The following is a 23011-nucleotide window of genomic DNA, read 5'->3' as shown; positions in this document are numbered from 1 at the left end:
AATGAGGTGGGTGTGCTTGATGCAAGTCACATCGGCGCTTCTCAAAGTCAGGGGAGGAAATTAGCAAACCATTTTTTTCAACTAGCTAAGTTAGCTAACTAGCTAAGTTAGCTAGCTAAATAACTACCCGTAGCCATATCTATGACAAAAAAATAGAATCGGTTTTACAATAGGAGATATTTTGTATCTCGATTGAAAAACCTCTTCTCTTTTTAGTCGTAGATATTTCTAGCTATTAAACAGAAAACTACAACGTTACAACCAGCCACAACTAGGTTTACCAGCAAATGTTAGCACATGACTGGAGTTGGCTAGCTAGTTAGCCTGGTGCCAGCTAACTTTTTATGTGCCGCGCCTCGGATTTGTAACTTGTTAGCTAGCAATGATGTGTAACATCAGCAACTGTAAATAATTGTACTAACTAGCTATGTAATATAATTGACAAGGGTTGACATTGGTTATGATTGACTGTGGATGCATTTCAATCTCACAAAATTATAGGCATGACGCAAGATAGGACTCCAAACAGATGTAAATAAGAATTATAAACTGGGTGGTTCGAGCCTTGAATGCTGATTGGCTGACAGCCGTGGTATAACAGGGGTATGACAAAACAGTTATTTTTACTGCTCTAATTATGTTGGTAACCAGTTTATAATAGCAATAAGGCACCTCGGGGGGGTTGTGGTATTTGGCCAATATACCACGGCTAAGGGTTGTATCCAGGCACTCTGCGTTGCGTAGCGCATAAGAACAACCCTTAGCCGTGGTTTATTGGCCATATACCACAAGCCTTATTGCTTAAATATTGCATATCCAGCCAGCTAGAAGGTCACGTGGTTTGGTAAGAAGAATGCCCCTCTCTCGACAGGTGTTATTACTACCTCTGAGGGTTTAGAGCTTGAGGTAGTCACCTCATACAAGTACTTGGGAGTTTGGCTAGACGGTACACTGTCCTTCTCTCAGCACATATCAAAGCTACAGGCTAAAGTTAAATCTAGATTTGGTTTCCTCTATCGTAATCGCTCCTCTTTCACCCCAGCTGCCAAACTAACCCTGATTCAGATGACCATCCTACCCATGCTAGATTACAGAGATGTAATTTATAGATCGACAGATAATCGTGCTCTCGAGCGGCTAGATGTTCTTTACCATTCGGTCATCAGATTTGCCACCAATGCTCCTTATAGGACACATGACTGCACTCTATACTCCTCTGTAAACTGGTCATCTCTGTATACCCGTTGCAAGACCCACTGGTTGATGCTTATTTATAAAACCCTCTTAGGCCTCACTCCCCCCTATCTGAGATATCTACTGCTGCCCTCATCCTCCACATCACCACCTGTTCTGCCAGTCACATTCTGTTAAAGGTTCCCAAAGCACACACATCCCTGTGTCGCTCGTATTTTCAGGTCGCTGCAGCTAGCAACTGGAACAAACACTCAAACTGGACAGTTCTATCTCCATCTCTTCATTCAAAGACTCAATCATGGACACTCTTACTGACAGTTGTGGCTGCTTTGCATGATGTATTGTTGTCTCTACCTTCTTGCCCTTTGTGCTGTTGTCTGTGCCCAATAATGTTTGTACTGCTACCATATTGTGTTGCTACCATCTTGTTGTCATGTTGTGTTGCTACCATGTTGTGTTGTCATGTGTTGCTGCCTTGCTATGTTGTTGTCTTTAGGTCTCTCTTTATGTAGTGTTGTGTCGTCTCTTGTCGTGATGTGTGTTATTTTATTTATTTTTAATCCCAGGCCCCCGTCCATGCAGGAGGCCTTTTGGTAGGCCGTCATTGTAAATAAGAATTTGTTCTTAACTGACTTTTAAATAACTATGTTTACTAGCAAGCAGTGAGGAGAAACAAAAATACAATAATTTACCTTTGTAAATCTTTTAAACTGAAGCTGGTTTTAATATAGAAATATTTGCCTAAGCATGCCTGATAGACATGACTGTAGGTAGATACTGTTTGCCTACCTACCTAGGCTAATTTGTACAGCCTGGTCACTGTGCAAAGGTTGAAGGTTATGCCATATTTCTTTCTATTAGGCTAGATATTGTTGTAAATGTAATCTCTGTGCCTGAGCACATGCATGCATGTTCAACTAGTCTACCCTAATGTTGATGTTATGCTGGCACGGTTCAACTGTTGTTCAAACTGTACAAGTTTGACCAATCAAACTTGCCTAACGGCAATTTCATCATGACCACCAGTTCTCTTAGCTACAGATTGTTACACCAGATGATGTGATTTAACCAAAGATTTTTGGTATATATTATTGGGAGTTACAGGATAGGTACTGTTTGGTGTAGCACAGAGAATTTTCGACCAACATTAGCGATGCCATCTTCGCCTCGATTCGGGGAAACAGGAGTCTCATAAAATGTCTGTGTCCACTTGTAGGAGGTCAATTTGAATTTTAAAAAATTACATTATACTGTTTTGCTCCATAAAGTAATCCAACGATATGTGCGCCACCATCGTGTCTATTTCAAGTTGTCTCACTCTTTGATCGAGACAGGTCTCTGTCATCACCTGTCTCGATCAATGACAGAAGACTTGAAATAGACAAGATGCCAAACATCTTTGATCACATTATCTGGTGCAACAATCTGTAACAACAGTTCTCTACACCTGAGACACACTGTTACTTTTACCATATAACATAGTTGTTGAATAACCATTTCTCTTGAGTTAGCATTAAGAGTACACTCCTGTATTTTAGATTTTGACAAATAAACATTCTTTGGATATCTGAATGTCTAGCATCTGTTTGGTGCACAGAGCCCTGTACAGCTTATATAAATATATTCTGTGAATCCATAAGCGCAGACAAATTTTGAAGATTGCTAGAAAATATTAGGGCTCTCCAACCCTGTTCCTGGAGAGCTATCATCCTGTAGGTCTTCACTCACTCTTCCTTAGGGGTTTCCCATTTGAGATTGGATCCAAAGATACCTGCATCTCCGTCCTCTGTTCTGTCTCCCTCTCCGGTGGCTCCTACCTCGGGTTCAGATCCTCAGCACTCCCACCAGACCGTGAGGCTGCCTGACAGACCGGCCCATTCAACATCACCAGCTGTCATCATCAGCAGCTCTATGGTGAGAAACATCTCGGTCCCCAATGCAAAAACCCTGTGCTACCCAGGAGCACGAGTACAGGACATTTCAAGGCTGCTTCCGACTGTTCTACGGCAGATGCCAGGAGCTGGCGCCGTCATAGTCTATGTGGGGTCAAACGACATCAGGAGGGCTAGCTTGGAACATCTAAAAATGGATTTTAAAGAACAGATTTCTGCATTAAAAGACTCCAAAAAACAATCATTTCAGGTCCTGTACCATATTTGGGCCGCGGGTGTGAAAGATTCAGCAGGCTACTGGCGTTACACATCTGGCTAAAATATTACTGTAGCTCTGCTGGACTCACTTTTATAGATAACTTTGACACCTTCTGGAAAGAGAAGATACTCTACAGGAATGACAGAGTCCATCCAAATCATCTTGGCTCCTGGACACGCATTTCAAGGCTGCTTTAAAACAATAATTTATCAATGACCCAAGACCAGCTCAGTTAATCCCTACCATTGTGACAATGAGTCGTCATAATGCTGCATCAAATGTACATTATCCTAGAGGCATTGGCAGACACAATGTAAGTAACTTAAATGATGTCCCCCTAATTGCCCTGAATACCTCTGTTGATCCTACAGCTATTGTATGCCGTAATCATGAGCCTATGAACCAGAGTTACTGTTAGCGCTTGAGGCGGTGTGCTAAAAATAGCCTGCATTAACATATGCAGCCTGAGAAACAAGGTCCATGAAGTCAATAACTTGCTTGTAACAGATAACATTCATATTCATATTATCTCTGAAACTCACTTAGATAATACATTTGATGATACAGTGGTAGCAATACATGGTTATAACATCTACCAAAAAGACAGAAATGCTAACGGGGGCGGTGTTGCGGTCTATATTCAGAACCACATTCCTGTAAAGCTTAGAGAAAATCTCATGTTAAATACTGTTGAAGTAATATGGCTACAGGTTCATCTGCCTCACCTTAAGCCCATTCTTGTGGGAAGCTGCTATAGACCACCAAGTGCTAACAGTCAGTATCTGGATATGTGTGAAATGCTTGATAATGTACACTACTGTTCAAAAGTTTGGGGTCACTTAGAAATGTCCTTTTTTTTTTTTTTTAAGAAAAGCACATTTTTTTGGTCCATTAAAATAACATAAAATTGATCAGAAATAAAGTGTAGACATTGTTAATGTTGTAAATGACTATTGTAGCTGGAAATGGCAGATTTCTTTTAAAATGGAATATCTACATAGGCGTACAGAGGCCCATTATCAGCAACCATCACTCTTGTGTTCCAGTGTCACGATGTGTTAGCTAATCCAAGTATATCATTAGAAAACCCTTTTGCAATTATGTTAACACAGCTGGAAACTGTTGTCCTGATTAAAGAAGAAATAACACTGGCCTTCTTTAGACTAGTTGATTATCTGGAGCATCAGCATTTGTGAGTTCGATTTAAAGGCTAAAAATGGCCAGAAACAAAGAACTTTCTTCTGAAACTCATCAGTCTATGTACTACTCCCTTCACAGAACAGCACCAAGAGTCCCCGACTGTATTTACAATGAAGGCCTATACCGGCCAAACCCGGATGATATTGGGCCAATTTTGCACCGCCCATTGGGACTCCCAATCACAGCCGGTTGTGATACAGCCTGGATTTGAACCAGGTTGTCTGTAATTACACCTCCAGTACTGAGATGCAGTGCCTTAGACCGCTGTGCCACTCGGAGCCCATTAAGATTGGTTGACTGTAAAAACGGTGGTTGACTGTAAAAACGGTTAAATCCCCTTGGTGCAAGCAGTAGACTCAGATTTAAAAAAACTGGCAAAAATACACCTTATGGATCAATAGGGACTGTGAAGAGACACACACAAAGGTACAGACACATGCATATGCATACATTGTGATATTGTTGTATGGTGGTATTAAACATTTTGTATTGTAGATATGTAGTGGTGTAAATGTTATATGATGTACTGTTTTATATGTAACGTACGTGCTTTAATATGTTTGGACCCCAGGAAGAGTAGCTGCTGCCTTGGCAACAGCTAATGGGGATCCCTAATAAATACAACTACACTCCAACCCAAATCTAGCACACCTGATTCTAATAATTAGCTGGTTGGTAAACTAAACCAGGTTAGTTACAACTGGGGTTGGAGAAAACCTACAGGAGGGTAGCTCTGCAGGAACAGGGTTGAGACCCCAGTTCTACATGGTCTTAAGCTGAGCTAACACGGGCACCGTTTACACAGGCAGCCCAATTCTGATATTTGTTCCACTATTTGGTCTTAATCACATCAGATCTTTTTCAGAACTGATCTAGACCAATTAGTGAAAATTATATCAGAATTAGCCTGCCTGTGTAAACTTAGCCATAGTCCTGGTACACTGGCAATTGTGGGCTGGGGAAGCTGAGACTCTTTGTGCTTCTGGCGATGGGCTTTTCCTGTCTGCCGTGAATGGCCATCTGGAGAAGACTCTGCCAAAAGTGGTGTAGGGCTTCTTAACCACCAACTGTTTGGTTCTCTTGCATCTCCTGGAAAGACATGGGTGTGGTCTTAACATTTTAAACTTTTGTGGAAGGGATGTAGTGCAACACACCTTTGTTGGTAAAGTTATCAACCGAAAGGGACCTGCTAGCGTATTGTTTAGAGACAATGAGGGGACATTGAGAGATGCTTTTGAGAGGAAAGTAGAGTCAAAAAAGTGAATGGGCTGGTTGCCTAAAGAAGGTGTGAAAAGTATAAGGAAGGCAGTTCTTACACAGTTGTTAAAATAATTTTATATCTAGATGATAATAATCTACAATCAATAAGCCTTGACGAATTCCCAAGGTTTGTAAGACAATGGGTTAAATTAATTAGGCAAGGACTCGGCTTTCTGCAAAAAGGTTTATGTAGCTTTATTCAGAGAACGTTCTGAGGTCAAGATAACAAAGTCATTATATTGTTTCTTGTCGTGCTTTAATTTTCCATCCTCATGATTCCATCTATTTTGTGAAGTGCACCAGTCCCTCCTGCAGCAAAGCACCCCCACAACATCATGCTGCCACCCCCGTGCTTCACGGTTGGGATGGTGTTCTTCGGCTTGCAAGCCTCCCCCTTTTTCCTCCAAACATAACGATGGTCATTATGGCCAAACAGTTCTAATTTTGTTTCATCAGACCAGAGGACATTTCTCCAAAAAGTATGATCTCTGTCCCCATTTCTTTGGATTTACCCATAATGTCAAGCAAAGAGGCACTGAGTTTGAATGGAAGCCCTGAAATACATCCACAGGTACACCTCCAATTGACTCAAATTATGTCAATTAGCCTATCAGAAGCCTCTAAAGCCATGGCATCATTTTCTGGAATTTTCCAAGCTGTTTAAAGGCACAGTCAAATTAGTGTATGTAAACTTCTGACCCACTGGAATTGTGATACAGTGAATTATAAATGAAATAATCTGTCTGTAAACAATTGTTGGAACGATTACTTGTGTCATGCACAAAGTAGATGTCCTAACCGACTTGCCAAAACGATAGTTTGTTAACAAGACATTTGTGGAGTGGTTGAAAAACGAGTGGTACTGTATTATCCTCAACGCATGCAAAGAAGGTGTTTAGTTTGTCTGGAAGTGTGACGTCATTGTTTTTTTTTTGTAGTCCATGATTTTCTGTACACCCTGCCACATACGTCTCGTGTCTGAGCCGTTGAATTGCGACTCCACTTTGTCCCTGTACCAGCATTTAACTTGTTTGATTGCCTTGCGGAGGGAATAACTACACTGTTTATATTCAGCCATATTCCCAGACCTCTTTCCATGGTGAAATGCGGTGGTGGTTCGCGCTTTCAGTTTTGCACAAATGCTGACATCCATCCACGTTTTCAGGTTAGGGTAGGTTTTAATAGTCACAGTAGATACATCTCCAATGCACCTCTTTATAAATAGATCGATGTTGTTATCTGAGGCTGACTGGAACATATCCCAGTCTGCGTGATCAAAACAATCTTGAAGCGTGTATTCCGATTGGTCAGATCAGCAGTCCAGACCAGGGTTGAATGGTTCTAGTCACTTGTACATCCTGTTTGAGTTTCTGCCTATGAGACGGTAGGAGCAAGATGGCGTCGTGGTCGGATTTGTCGAAGGGAGGGTGGGGGGGGGGCTTTGTATGCATCCCGGGAAGTTAGAGTAGCAGTGATCGAGTGTATTACACCTGCGCATAGTGCTGATAGAATTTAGGTGCTGATAGAATTTAGGTAGCCTTGTTCTCAAATTTGCTTTGTTAAAATCCCTAGTTACAATAAATGCAGCTTCAGGATATATGGTTTCCAGTTTACATAGAGTCCAGTGAATTCCCTTGAGGGCCGTCTTGGTGTCTGCTTGAGGGGGAATTTACACCGCTGTGATAACTGACGAGAATTCTCTTGGGAGATAATATGGCCAGCATTTGATTGTAAGGAATTCTAGGTTGGGTGAGCAGAAGGACTTGAGTTCCTGTATGTTGTTATGATTACACCATGAGTCATTAATCATGAAGCATACACCCCCGCCCTTCCTCTTCCCAGAGAGGAGTTTATCTTTGTTGGCACGATGCATGGAGAAGCCCAGTGGCTGAACCGATTCCGACAACATATCCCGAGAGAGCCATGTTTCCTTGAAACAGAGGATGTTACAATCTCTGATGTCTCTCTGGAAGGCAACCCTTGCTCGAATTTCACCTTGTTGTCAAGAGACTGTACATTGGCGAGTAGTATACTCGGGAGTGGTGGGCGATGTGCACGTCTACGGAGCCTGACCAGGAGGCCACTCTGTCTGCCCCTTCTGCGGCGCCTTTGTTTTGGGTCAGCTTCTGGGATTAGGTCCATTGTCCTGGGTGGTGGTCCAAACAGAAGATCTGCTTCGGGAATGTCGTATTCCTGGTCGTAATGTTGGTAAGTTGACGTCGCTCTTATATCCAATAGTTCTTCCCGGCTGTATGTAATAAGACTTAACATTTCCTGGGGTAAAAATGTAAGAAATAATACATAAAAAAATACTGCATAGTTTGCTAAGGACTCGAAACGAGGCGACCATCTCTAGCTAGCTAACATACCCATCTAGGCTAACAAGCTACCTAACGTTAGGTTACCTCTAATTGAGAATCTTCTGTTTTGTTATCAATGCCAGACTTTGTGGTTCACTATGAGCAGACGATTACACAGGGAGTCAAAACTTCCCAATTCTACCAGTGAAATGAAAATGTGCTAGTTCTAGCTTGTCGTTTGGATAATTGTGATGTTTACGATAAAAACGTAAAGTTGTTAATATAGTAATTACTATAGGCCAGAAATTGCAGTGCCTGGGTGAAATTCCCTTTCACGTAACCATCTTTCTTACGTAACCATAACATATCACACTAATTTAAGTGTCACGGATTTGAGAGGAGGACGGCATATAATAATGCCTGGAACGAAAGGAATGGCATAAAACACATAGATACCATTACACATATTCTGCTCCTGCCATTACCAAGAGCCTGTCCTCCCCAATTATGGTGCCACCAACCTCCTGTGAAAATATAAGGAAGCGCCTCACATTCCAATTTATTTGACCACATTAGGCTACACGACAGATTGGTCTGGATTAACAGTAGCCTACTAATGGCCAAAAATGTGTGTCCGTAATGTAATTTGTGATAAACAGCCATCAACGCTCGTACGTCCTGTCTCCTCCCACCCATTAGACGTTATTGTTGCTCCGTGGCAGGGGCTAGGACTTACAGCAGCTGGCTTGTTTATGATGTATGTGGTAGATGGTCGTCAGATATAATGAGTAACCGCAAAAGGTAAGAAAATTGCGCTAACGTGTTAGTGTAAACAAGGTTTTCTAGCCGACCTCAATTTGGTGAGCAATGTGATAGTCTTCTGAAAACAAGTGATCTTGCCTGTTATGTCAGTGTTTTTATTTTGAGACTGGACTTAAATTAAATTAAACCTATGTAATTTTGACGTCAAGTATTTGAGCCATGACGATGATCTTCAACAATAATAAGAGAGTAAACTATAGGGCAGGCAAACTGTTTTCTCACTATCGTAGCCTATTATTGTCGACGAGTTATCTCGAGCGTTGTGCTGTTGCTGTACATATATTCAAAGTAGCCGCTCTAGTCATTTGGAGTTCGGACACATCAAGGTCTAGTTGGTAATGGTTTGGATGGATCGACGTCTGTCTTTCTTGGCCCGGATAACTCCAACAGTTATGATTCCTAATATCAAATAAATTGACATTCTACGTGGGTAGGCTACTAGAGTGACAAAGCGACTACAACTTATGACAATAACCACGTTACTGAACATTGAATTGGATTTTGCCGCTCGTGCCCAAATTGCATACACTGTACTGCCGTCTGAAGAGTGGCTCACACATTGAGGCGTTAAAATGGGATAAAGACAGCAAATTACGTGCATCTCATTATGTCATTAATGTGCCCCTAAATGCGAATTAGAGGCTATGTTTGGACATCTTAAAGCCTAATTACGCACAGTTGCACTCATAATTCGAATGTGTACCTCACGAAAAAAGATAGCAGTCAGAGTGCAGTATACCAGCAGTCAGAGTGCAGTATACCAGCGGTCAGAGTGCAGTATACCAGCGGTCAGAGTGCAGTATACCAGCGGTCAGAGTGCAGTATACCAGCGGTCAGAGTGCAGTATACCAGCGGTCAGAGTGCAGTATACCAGCGGTCAGAGTGCAGTATACCAGCGGTCAGAGTGCAGTATACCAGCGGTCAGAGTGCAGTATACCAGCAGTCACTGCATCCAAAATACCACAGTTGACTGCAGTTAATGCATTTTTACTGCAGTTTCAAAACTGCAATCTTTTTTTTGTAAGGAATACCACTAAACTAACAAAGATTACAGCCAGAAATCTAAACTGTAAAAGGTCATTCATTTGAAATTTTTGACTTCCTCAAGCACATGCAGATATGTGCCAGTGCCATATATCTATATCCTATTCCCTTCATTAACAGACACCAATAGTGGAAATCAGCCCTTACTTTCATGCATACAGAATTACACTAGACCTTGGAAAAGTTAGTGTTTTCCTATTTATGAAGTGACAGCTGGATAGTTTTTGCCACAAGCTATGCAAATTGTGTGTCTAATGCTTTGATACAAACAAGACTTTACACAACGTAGCCAGAGGACAAATCTGGTTGCTCATGTTTTTTCCCACCTATTAACAGGCATGTTCATTGCTGAGGAGATACACTGTGAGATGGAATATATTAGTGGGTGTCATTCACCATGGCAAGCTACTGTACTACTAGGGCATTTCCTCAGCATCTGAGCAGAGGATGAACCTGAGGAAAGGCAGCAAGGTGGCAGGGGACTGTGACAGCCCCCAGATGGAGAGCAAGGCACCTGAGCAGACACACAACATGGGGCAGAAGAATGGAGAGATCATGGAATCTGAAGAGGTGGAGAATGGCAAGTCTGAACCCATAGTCCCTGTGGCCATGGATGGGCCCGTAACTGCACCTGATGGGGGTTGGGGCTGGGTGGTGTTGGTGTCCACCATCCTGGTGCTAGCCCTGACTCTGGGCTTCCCCTCCTGCATAGGTATTTTCTACACGGACCTACAGACAGAGTTCCAGGCCAGCAACCAAGAGACTTCCTGGGTGCCTTCAATAATGGTATCAGTGCTTCATGCTGGAGGTATGGTAGTAGAGTCACATCCTAGTTTCCATAGATTTCCGTAGATTCACCTTCTGATTTTAAGTAGGGTTTTTTCAGGGTTCTTTTTGCAGTGACACATTCATATATGCTTGCAGGGAAATGTGCTCAAAGTAAGTTCAGTAATCACTGACAGTTTATTACAGTACAAGACTTCCTTACTTTTTAAAACTCTTAAAGCAGATTGTCTAACCCACTCAGCCTGTCATGATCATTCACTGTGTACACATTTGATTTACAGTGCCGAGGTTTGCAGTCTAATAATGACTGGTCAGATCAGACACGCAGACAGACACCAAACCCATGGAAAAGGCGTACATTATGAGAGTCAACACATCCCCTGTTTGTTTATTTGATAAGTGAGATTTCAGGGGATGGTCTCTCATGCTTACACACACACTAACGCTGTGTAGCGCCACATGAGCTGCCTTCCTTTGGTCAGCCACTCACAGGGGGTCTATTTCTGTTTGGGTTTCAAGCCCTAAACATCTGGGAAAGTCGTGTGCGTGTATGTCCACTGTCTTAACGCAACAACAACAAAGAAATCACCAGAACTGAATTAAGATGAGTCAAAAGATAAACTGAGCAATGTGTGGAGCGAATCAGTAAGCTGGTACATTACTTATTTCAATGACCTTGCAGTGTCGAGGTGTACTTTTCGTCGACCTTACAGTTTTTACTACTTGTTGTGCTTCAGTTCCCATTCGTGCAGCACTTGGCTCCACTAAGCATGATATTGAGTGCATTTTCAACCACTGTACCTAAGTACATTTAAAACCAGATGCTTTAAGACTTTTACTCAAATAGTATTTTACTGGGTGACTTTCACTTTTACTTGAGTCATTTTCTATTAAGGTGTCTTTTTACTTTTTACTCCAGTATGACAATTTTGTACTTTTTCTGTATACCCACTTTTTTGGTGGGCATTGCGTTATACTCACTTCTTAATCCCCACGATGCGTATCAAAATAGTTTTGAGGTATATGGTGTATCAAAATATATATATAAATATTCTAAAATATATCTTAAAATGTTGATAAACAATTTTTCACATTTTAAGCGCAGCAATGTACACATGGCAGTAGGCCTACGCCCAAATGTATCAAAATGAAATTTGCAGGAAAACACAGTTCTAAAATAATCACCTCACATGCAAGCGGTTTCATGGACAGAGATTAAAATATATCGTAGACATTTTGAAAGAGGTGAGATCTAAAGATGCAACAACTACCATGGGTTGCTAATATGACTAGGATGATGGCTTTGGCTGCTAGACAATGAAAGAAAGTTGAGTTGAAAACCAATAGCACAGGAGAGCGCATATGAGGAAGTCTTTATAAAATAATTGCCTCCACGTGCCTCCACGTTTCTATTACATCCGGCGCCGACAGAGATGGCCGCCTCGCTTCGCGTTCCTAGGAAACTATGCAGTATTTTGTTTTTTTATGTGTTATTTCTTACATTGTTACCCCAGGTAATCTTAGGTTTTACTACATACAGTCGGGAGGAACTATGGGATATAAGAGCAACGTCAACTCACTAACATTACGACCAGGAATACGACTTTCCCGAAGCGGATCCTCAGTTTGGCCTACCACCCAGGACAATGGATCGGATCCAAAACAACGACGCCGTAGAAGAAGGGGCAGACGGAGCGGTCTTCTGGTCAGGCTCCGTAGACGGGCACATCACGCACCGCTCCCGAGCATACTACTCGCCAATGTCCAGTCTCTTGACAACAAAGTAGATGATCTCCAAGCAAGGGTAGCATTCCAGAGAGACATCCGAGACTGTAACATTCTTTGTTTCACGGAAATGTGGCTCACTCAAGACACGCTATCTGAGTCGGTACAGCCACCTGGTTTCTTCACGCATCGCGCCGACAGAACAAGCATCTCACTGGTAAGAAGAAGGGCGGGGGTATATGCCTTATGATTAACGAGACATGGTGTGATCATAACAACATACAGGAACTCAAGTCCTTTTGTTCACCTGACTTAGAATTCCTCACAATCAAATGTCGACCGCATTATCTACCAAGAGAATTGTCTTCGATCATAATCACTGTCGTGTATATTCCACCCCAAGCAGACACATCGACGGCACGACACATATAAGGCCCTCCCCCGCCCTCCCTTCGGAGAAGCTGACCACGACTCCATTTTGTTGCTCCCAGCCTATAGACAGAAACTAAAACAGGAAGCTCCCGCCCTCAGGTCTGTTCAACGCTGGTCCGACCAATCGGATTCCACGCTTCAAGATTGCTTCGATCACGTGGACTGGGATATGTTCCGCATTGCGGCGGCGAACAACAACATTGACGAATACGCTGATTCGGTGTGCGAGTTTATTAACAAGTGCATCAGCGATGTCGTACCCACAGCATCTATTAAAACATTCCCAAACCAGAAACCGTGGATTGATGGCAGCATTCGTGCAAAACTGAACTCGTGAACCACTGCTGTTAATCAGGGCAAGGTGACCGGAAACATGACCGAATACAAAGTGTAGCTATTCACTCCGCAAGGCAATCAAACAAGCTAAGCGTCAGTACAGAGACAAAGTGGAGTCGCAATTTAATGGCTCAGACACGAGAGGTATGTGGCAGGGTCTACAGTCAATCACCGACTAAAAAAGAATAACCAGCCCCGTCGCGGATCACGACGCCTTGCTCCCAGACAGACTAAACAAATGTTTTGCTCGCTTTGAGGACAATACAGTGCCACTGACACGGCCCGCTAGCAAAACCTCCGGGCTCTCCTTCACTGCGGCCAACGTGAGTAAAACATTTAAACGTGTTAACCCTCGCAAGGCTGAAGGCCCAGACGGCATTCCCGGACGCGTCCTCAGAGCATGCGCAGACCAGCTGGCTGGTGTGTTTACAGACATATTCAATCAATCCTTATCCCAGTCTGCTCTCCCCACATGCTTCAAGAGGGCCACCATTGTTCCTGTTCCCAAGAAAGCTAAGGTAACTGAGCTAAATGACTACCGCCCTGTAGCACTCACTTCCGTCATCATGAAGTGCTTTGAGAGACTAGTCAAGGACCATATCACCTCCACCCTACCTGACACCCTAGACCCACTCCAAACTCCAATTTGCTTACCGACCCAATAGGTCCACAGACGACGCAATCACCATCACACTGCACACTGCCCTAACCCATCTGGACAAGAGGAATACCTATGTAAGAATGCTGTTCATTGATTAGAGCTCAGCATTTAACACCATAGTACCTGGTTCTCGACCCCGCCCTGTGCAACTGGGTCCTAGACTTCCTGACGGGCCGCCCCCAGGTGGTGAGGGTAGGTAACATCTCCACCCCGCTGATCCTCAACACTGGGTCCCCACAAGGGTGCGTTCTTAGCCCTCTCCTGTACTCCCTGTTCACCCACGACTGCGTGGCCATGCACGCCTCCAACTCAATCATCAAGTTTGCAGACAACACTACAGTGGTAGGCTTGATTACCAACGACGAGACGGCCTACAGGGAGGAGTTGAGGGCCCTCGGTGTGTGGTGTCAGGAAAATAACCTCACACTCAACGTCAACAAAATGAAGGAGATGATCGTGGACTTCAGGAAACAGCAGAGGGAGCAGCCCCCTATCTACATTGACGGGACAGTAGTGAAGAGGGTGGAGAGTTTTAAGTTCCTCGGCGTACACATAACGGACAAACTGACATGGTCCACCCACACAGACAGCGTGGTGAAGAAGGCGCAGCAGCGCCTCTTCAACCTCAGGAGGCTGAAGAAATTCAGCTTGTCACCAAAAACACTCACAAACTTTTACAGATGCACAATCGAGAGCATCCTGTCGGGCTGTATCACCACCTGGTACGGCAGCTGCTCCGCCCATAACTGCAAGGCTCTCCAGAGGGTGGTGAGGTCTGCACAACAGATCACCGGGTGCAAACTACCTGCCCTCCAGGACACCTACACCACCTGATGTCACAGGAAGGCCAAAAGATCATCCAGGACAACAACCACCCGAGCCACTGCCTGTTCACCGTGCTATCATCCAGAAGGCGAGGTCAGTACAGGTGCATCAAAGCGGGGACTGAGAGACTTAAAAACAGCTTCTATCTCAAGGCCATCAGACTGTTAAACAGCCATCACTAACATTGAGTGGCTGCTGCCAACATACTGACTCAACCTTAATAATGGAAAAATTGATGTAATCAATTTATCACTAGCCACTTTATATAATGTTTACTTACCCTACATTACTCATCTCATATGTATATACTGTACGCTATACCATCTACTGCATCTTGCCTATGCCGTTCGGCCATTACTCATTTATATATTTTTATGTACATATTCGTATTCATTCCTTTACACTTGTGTGTATAAGGTAGTTGTTGTGAAATTGTTAGGTTATATTACTTGTTAGATATTACTGCATGGTCGGAACTAGATGCACAAGCATTTCGCTACACTTGCATTAACACCGGCTAACCATGTGTATGTGACAAATACATTTGATTTGATTTTGATTTGTGGGATTTTGGCTATAGGCTACTTTAAAACAAGGTAACACATGCCTTTTATAATATGAAGTAAAATGTCCAGGTTTCAAACAATTAAGGAACAGGGAAAGTATAACTGTCTTCTGGTAGATGGAAAGGCTTTCCCTAAAACATACTCAATTAAATGTTAACTAGCTCATCAATCTACACACGGGGCGGCAGGTAGCCTAGTGATTAGAGCGTTGGGCCAGTCACCGAAAGGTTGCTAGATCGAATCCCTGAGCTGACAAGGTAAAAATCTGTCGTTCTGCCCCTGAACCAGGCAGTTAACTCACTATTCCTAGGCCGTCATTGTAAATAAGAATTCGTTCTTAAATGACTTGTTTACTTAAATTAAAAACCCCATAATGACAAAGCAAAAACATGTTGTTGTTTTTTTTTGCAGATTCTATACAAAATAAAACACTGAAATATTAAATTTACCTAAGTCTTCAGACCCTTTACTCAGTACTTTGTTGAAGCGCCTTTGGCAGCAATTACAGCCTCGAGTCTTCTTGGGTATGACGCTACAAGCTTGGCACACCTGTATTTGGGGAGTTTCTCCCATTCTTCTCTGCAGATCCTCTCAAGCTCTGTCAGGTTGGATGGGGAGCGTTGCTGCACAGCTATTTTCAGGTCTCCAAAGATGTTCGATCAGGTTTAAGTCCGAGATCTGGCTTTTCCAATCAAGAACATACAGAGACTTGTTATGAAGCCACTCCTGTGTTGTCTTGGCTGGGTGCTAAGGGTCATTGTCCTGTTGGAAGGTGAACCTTCCCAGTCTGAGGTCCTGAGAGCTCTGGAGCAGGTTTTCATCAAGGATCTCTCTCTGTACTTTTCTCCGTTCATCTGTCCCTCGATCCTGACTAGTCTCCAAGTCCCAGCCGCTGAAAAACATCCCCACAGCATGATGCTGCCACCACCATGCTTCACCGTAGGGATGGTGCCAGGTTTCCTCCAGGCATGATGCTTTGCATTCAGGCCAAAGAGTTCAATCTTGGTTTCATCAGACCAGACAACCTTGTTTCTCATGGTCTTAGAGTCTTTAGGTGCCTTTTGGCAAACTCCAAGCGGGTTGTCATGTGCCCTTTACTGAGGATTGGCATCAGTCTGGCCACTCTACCATAAAGGCCTGATTTGTGGAGTGCTGCAGAGATGGTTGTCCTTCGGGAAGGTTCTCCCATCTCCACAGAGGAACTCTAGAGCTCTGTCAGAGTGACCATCGGGTTCTTGGTCACCTCCCTGACCAAGGCCCTTCTCCCTCAATTGCTCAGTTTGGCCGGGCAGCCAGCTCAAGGAAGAGTCTGGGTGGTTTCAAACTTCTTCCATTTAAGAATGATGGAGGCCACTGTGTTCTTGGGAACCTTCAATACTGCGGAAATGTTTTGGTACCCTTCCCCAGATCTGTGCCTCGACACAATCCTGTCTCGGAGCTCTATGGACAATTCCTTTGACCTCATGACTTGGTTTTTGCTCTGACACGCATTGTCAACTGTGGGACCTTATACAGACAGCTGTGTGCCTTTCCAAATCATGTCCATTCAATTGAAGTTACTACAGGTGGACTTGTGGTTGTAGAAACATCTCAAGGATGATCAATGGAAAGAGGATGCACCTGAGCTCAATTTCGAGTCTCATAGCAAAGGATCTGAATACTTATGTAAATAAGGTGTTTCTGTTTATTTGTAAACATTCTAAAAAATATTTTTTGCTTTGTCGTGAGGTATTGTGTGTAGTTTGCTGAGGATTTTTATTTAATCAATTTTAGAATAAGCCGTAATGTAACTGTGGAAAAAGTCAAGGGGTCTGAATACTTTCTGAAGGCACTGTATATGGCACTCCTAAAATTTCTATATAGAAACCTTTTGTAGGGTTCTATATGGAACCAATTTCTGTTCTACTGTATGTAGAACCTTAAGGAGTGCCATATATTAAGCAAGCATAGAACCCTTTTTGGTTCTATCCAGAACCTTTTCTTTTAAGAGTGTATGCCTACCTGGTAGAATGATATCATGATTATTTGCATCAATCCAGTGGCCATTTGTTTTCCAAACTCCATGTGTGCTCAAGACACACACTAACCAAACAACAGTGCTATGTGCCGGCACAGTTGAATTGAAAGGTAACTACACTCAAATCATATTTTATTACATTGTCCCCAGACCTCAAGTGGTCTCCTGATGTGGTTTAAGCATTGTTGTGGACTTAACTTCTAATTTAAAAAAGTGTGACTGAGAGCAAAAACCTCACACAAAATATGTCTGACTCAGTTGACAGTCTCATTTATCTCATTTATGTTTCAATAGTAAGCCTACTATTAGCCTACTTCCACAGTACAGGTTGGCCTGACTGTGAAAGACCAATATGGGATTTATAATTTTAGGTCATTCAGCATGTATATCACTGTTTCTCATAGCATTTTTCTCACAGGGGTGCCTTTCCTTCACCGGTTGGGCCATTTGGGAAATGTTGGAACATATTAGAGTATACCCACTTTTCCATGTACCACTGCTTACTGGCATCTTACCTGGAACTCCATGTTTGTGCCAAAGCTTGATTGACTCCAATGCAATGAAAAACTGAATATAGACAAGGAGCCAATGAGACATGGTTGTCTTTAATGTTGAGTCTGGTGCACCCACTGCAATGATTGCTTCCACAGATTTCCTTCTAGTAAACATAACATTGGGAGAGGCTAAAATAAAAAGTGTGTGGGTGTGGGGCGGGATCTCGCAGAGCATTGACCTTCTGTTTTCACTCAACAGCAGTTATATGATCCTAGCAATGAAACACAACCCAAACATTGTTCAGTTTACTATAAGTCTTTGTATCTCTTTAGGTTTGTGCTTGGGGTCCCATCTGGTGCAAAAGGCCCTGCACAAACCACCACTTTGTTTAAGATAAAGATAGCCATAGAGGGCAGTTATGCTATGATTGTTGGATTAGGGAAATTCCCTTGTACCTAAGGCTCTAAGTTTTACTGTACTTTCTTTGATGTCTTTGTGTGTTTAACCAATAGCATGTCTCCTCCTTTAGGTCCATTCTGCAGTGTAATGGTGGAGAGGTTTGGTTGCCGGACGACGGTGATGGTGGGTGGGGTCCTGAGTGGTCTTGGAATGGCGGCCAGCTCATTTACCCACACCATCACTGAGCTCTACGTCACAGCTGGGGTTATTACAGGTCACTAACCTCCTAAAAAGAAATCGGAATCATTCCACAAAGCTTTTAACCCCTAACAACAGATCTAGAATCAGATAACCCTACATCCCAATTTTGACAATCTTTATTTTTAGGGAAGGTGAAAAAATCACACTGTATTAGTGGTTAGGGGAAACCTCTACCTTCTCCCATGCATTCAGCCATGTGCCTTATTCATTGTCTTCTCCTTTGACAGGACTTGGATTCTGCTTCAGCTTCCAGCCCGCAGTAACTATTCTCGGGCACTATTTTGTGCGGCGGCGGGCTTTCGCCAACGCAATGTCGTCCACGGGCACTGCCCTGGGCCTGTGCACCCTGCCCCTCCTGGGAAACTACCTTCACGCTGAGCTGGGCTGGCGGGGGAGCTTTCTGGTTCTGGGGGCCGTCCTGCTCAACTGCTGTGTGTGTGGAGCTGTGATGAGGCCAGTGTGGGGCCACAGACATTGTGGCCAGCCCCTGATGAACCACGGGCCTCTTCAGCCAGAGGAGGAGAAGCCAAAGGGGAGGATGAGGGCCTTGTGGGCCGGTCTGAAGGCCGCCTTGCACCATCACATGGCCTTTGACCTCTTATGTAACAATCTGCGTTACCGCGTGTACGCTGTGGGCATCACTTGGATGATGCTTGGCTTCTTGGTGCCGCTGATCTACCTTGTGCCCTACGCCACGGCCCACGACATGGAGCAGAGCCGGGCCGCCCTCCTCCTCTCCATCCTGGGTATCGTCAACATCGTGGTGCGGCCGCCCATTGGCCTGGTCTTCAGTCTGCCCTGGTTCAAGGGGCGCCACATCTACGTGTTCTCTGCTGCTCTGCTGATGAACGGGCTGAGTAATAGTATCTGCTGTATCGATGCCAGCTTCCCCGTGCTGCTGGTGTACGTGGTGACCTACGGCCTGTCCATGAGCGTGGTGGGCTCGCTGATGTTCACCGTCCTCATGGATACGTTGGATATGAGTCGCTTCCCCGCTGCCCTGGGCCTGCTCGCCATCATGGAGAGTGTCACACTACTGATGGGGCCCCCGCTCGCAGGTACCGAACTCCCTGAGGCATGGAGTGTGTGTATGTGTGTGTGTGTGTGTGTGTATGCGTGTGTGCCTCCCCTCCATGAAAACCAGGCGAGGAGATGTCCTATTCAATGATGAACACATTCATCAAGTAAGTGTTGTAGTGTAACTTGAAGGAGTGCTAGGCATAACACAGGCTGTGGTCAGAGGCAAGGAGCATATCCTGTTGCTTGGATTCCACGGACATCCAACCAATCATGTGTCCAAGGGAAACCAGGCTGTGTGTGTTTGCGTGTCTGTGTGTGTGTGTGTGTGTGTGTGTGTGTGTGTGTGTGTGTGTGTGTGTGTGTGTGTGTGTGTGTACATGCATATGTGTGTGCCTGTGTGCTCGTGCCTGTTTGTGCATGTTGCGGGGGGTCTTGAAGACAATCTTGAATAAGAATGGAATGTTCAGCTCCCTCTTTCCTGGGGGGGGGGGGGGGGCATTCCAGCTCAAATGTCAGGTATGTAACCTACTTCTGTCTGACTGCTTATGTAGTTGGTTGAGTTTCACTGTGCAATGGTAGAATCAAAGACGGCATAGTGTGAAACTGCTTTTCCAATAGAAATCCCAGATCACACTTGCAGGTGATGTCATGGAGACGTTGGCTAGCTAAGCTGATTCGCAGAAACACGTCATTGGGTCTAACGGTCATCTTGTGCCGAACTGTGCGTGTGCAGGCCGTCAAAATCAAAGGCACACCTTCGATATAGTTGTTTATGACGAAAATGGAAACGTGTCACTTCCACCAGGTTGGAGTAATAACATGTTCAGCTGCTTAAGACATAGGCTCAAGTCTAGGTTGTGCCTTTTACATTTTAAGAAAATTAACAACTAAGGAAGAATGTTTCGCTTCTCTCATTGAGTTCTCAAACCCCGGCCTGGTCTGCTTTGCAAGCGTTTCCGGAAGTAATGCGATGTTGCGCCTCTGGGTTTAGGAAGTTCTGTGGTAATACTCTGTTATTGTTGTAGTTATCCCCTTATGTCATCATGAACTGTCTGTCATGCACTGCTTGGGCCTTTACTAATTCTGATTGGCTCCTGTTATTGTTGTTGTTACAGGAATCCTGGTGGACAGAACTGGGGAGTATTTTTACGTCTTCTTCGCCTGCAGTGCGACTGTTGCCTCATCAGCTGTATTCCTCATGGTGTCTTTCTACTGGCTGGACAGAAAGGTGCTAAAGGGGCAGCAGGTGCCACCGCAGGTCTCCCCACCAAAGCCTGCCAGTGTTAACAATGTGGTCCCCCAGTGCCAGTACAGCAGTGTGCCCACCAATGGGGACAAAGACAAGGCCTCAGACTCTGAGGATGTCAGCTGCCTGTGAACAGCGTCATAGTCCAAACACATACCCCAAACTCACAGATGTATATTTCCTATGATTTTGTGATTGTATACACTGTGCTGCTGATCATACACAGTACAAGTGTATGATAATTGATATGATATCCCAATCTGTTAGGATCTGACACTCCAATCATAGTATACCCACTCTTGACTGTTAGAGTATTGGTGAGTGCAACTGGGTTGAGTATTTCATCCAATGGGTTCATGCTAGGAGTGGATTATTCATTGCTATTACAGTCTGCACTGTTTATGCAGACTAATACTGTTATTGGTGATTGAATACAGTACTTTTTCACACATTCCATAAACCTGTGCCTTTCCCGCTCACACCCTGTTAAACATTCATCAGTGTCATGTTGTTCAAGAAGACATACCTTAGGAATCCTTCGCCACCCTTCAACAATCAAGATTGTGCAAAAAAACAGATGTACCTGAATGATGAGTACTGTAGGCCTGCCAGTTTATTAAGATGGATATCATTGACTGATCATATCAACGTCAAGTTTTTTATCCCAAGAAGTCTTGGATTCTTTGGAGCCTAAACATTTCTTTATGATACTGTTCATGTTTTGTTGATATGTTCATTGTGTAACAGAGTTACAGAACGATCAGTAGCTTAGTGGTATGACTGAGAATGTCTTGTGTAAAAGTGCAGGAGTTACTAGGACATGGGTGTTATTCATAGACTGAAGCAAGTACTGTAGGTGTTGGAGATTTGTTACTTCTCAACCTACTCGTTTTTCAGGTATCATCAACAAAAGATTACTCTAAGGAACATAGTCACATACAGTACCAGTCAAAAGTTTGGCCACACCTACTCATTCCAGGGTTTTTCTTTATTTGAACCATTTTATACATTGCAGAATAATAGTGAAGAAATCAAAACTATGAAATAACACATGTGCCATTTGTTGGGGGATGGCAGGTAGCGTTTAGAGCATTGGGCCAGTAACTGAAAGGTTGCTGGATCGAATCCCTGAGCTGACAAGGTAAAAATCTGTTGTTCTGCCCTTGAACAAGGCAGTTAACCCACTGTTCCCAGGTAGGCTGTCATTGTAAATAAGATTTTGTAATTAACTGCCTAGTTAAAGTTTAAAAATGATTAATTCAAGTAAAGAGAAAAGTGTTAAACAAATCAAAATATATTTGAGATTTGAGAATAATGACAGCTTGGCATTCTCTCAACCAGCTTCATGAGGTAGTCACCTGAAATGCTTTTCAATTAACAGGTGTGCCATGTTAAAAGGTCATTTGTGGAATGTCTTTCCTTCTTAATGCATTTGAGCCAATCAGTTGTGTTGTGACAAGGTAGGGGTGGTATACAGAACATAGCCCTATTTGGTAAAAGACAAAGTCCATGTTATGACAAGAACAGCTCAAATAAGCAAAAACAAATGACAGTCCATCATTACTTTAAGACATGAAGGTTAGTCAATACGAAACATTTCAAGAACTTTGAAAGTTTCTTCAAGTGTAGTCACAAAAACCATCAAGCACTATGATGAAACTGGCTCTCATGAGAACCGTCACAGGAAAGACCCACAATTACCTCTGCTGCAGAGGATACATTCATTAGAGTTACCAGTCTCAGAAATTGCAGCCCAAGTAAATGCTTCACTGAAGTAAATGCTTCACTGAGTTTAATTTTACATTTTTTATTTAACCTTTATTTAACTACAGTAGGCAAGTCAGTTACGAACAAATTGTTATTTACAATGACGGCCTATTAACAGACACATCTCAACATCAACTGTTCAGAGGAGACTACGTGAATCAGGCCTACATAGTCGAATTGCTGCAAAGAAACCACTACTAAAGAACAATAAGAAGAGACTTGCTTGGGCCAAAAAACCCAAGCAATGGGCATTAGACCAGTGGAAATCTGTCCTTTGGTCTGATGAGTCCGAATTTACGATTTTTGGTTCCAACCGCTGTGTCTTTGTGAGATGCAGAGTAGGGGAACGGATGATCTCTGCATGTGTGGTTCCCACCGTGAAGCACGGAGGAGAAGGTGTGATGGTATGGGGGTGCTTTGCTGATGATACTGTCAGTGATTTTAGAATTCAAGGCACACTTAACCAGCATGGTTACCACAGCATTCTGCAGCGATACGCCATCA

At 43.6% G+C, this 23011-nt stretch overlaps 1 protein-coding gene across 2 annotated transcripts; it reads left to right on the top strand.

Annotated features, from left to right (window-relative positions):
• Positions 1-8663: 8663 nt before the first annotated feature.
• slc16a5a (solute carrier family 16 member 5a) lies at positions 8664-21219 on the top strand. 2 transcript variants are annotated; one of them, XM_014159075.2, is made up of 6 exons: positions 8664-8906; positions 10308-10551; positions 10684-10779; positions 18344-18487; positions 18702-19532; positions 20610-21219. In XM_014159075.2, exons 2-6 carry the CDS (start codon positions 10419-10421, stop codon positions 20870-20872), a joined length of 1467 nt encoding a protein of 488 aa, XP_014014550.2. In that variant the 5' UTR covers positions 8664-8906; positions 10308-10418; the 3' UTR covers positions 20873-21219. The 2 variants fall into 2 exon arrangements, with proteins under 2 accessions (XP_014014550.2, XP_014014549.2); XM_014159074.2 differs by having other exon boundaries at positions 10308-10779.
• The last annotated feature ends 1792 nt before the right edge of the window (positions 21220-23011 follow it).

The sequence above is a fragment of the Salmo salar genome, chromosome ssa19, assembly GCF_905237065.1.
Source record: "Salmo salar chromosome ssa19, Ssal_v3.1, whole genome shotgun sequence".
Classification (NCBI taxonomy): domain Eukaryota; kingdom Metazoa; phylum Chordata; class Actinopteri; order Salmoniformes; family Salmonidae; genus Salmo; species Salmo salar.
The sequence above is the reverse complement of the archived record's forward strand: the minus strand, read 5'-3'. Positions and strand labels throughout refer to the sequence as shown.

Bases quoted from the DNA above. Each gene is read 5' to 3' on its own strand.
- slc16a5a (XM_014159074.2), top strand. From the start codon at position 10,419: ATGAACCTGAGGAAAGGCAGCAAGGTGGCAGGGGACTGTGACAGCCCC. The intron at 10,780-18,343 runs GTATGGTAGTAG...CTCCTCCTTTAG, and splicing joins ATCAGTGCTTCATGCTGGAG to GTCCATTCTGCAGTGTAATG. The intron at 18,488-18,701 runs GTCACTAACCTC...CTCCTTTGACAG, and splicing joins CACAGCTGGGGTTATTACAG to GACTTGGATTCTGCTTCAGC.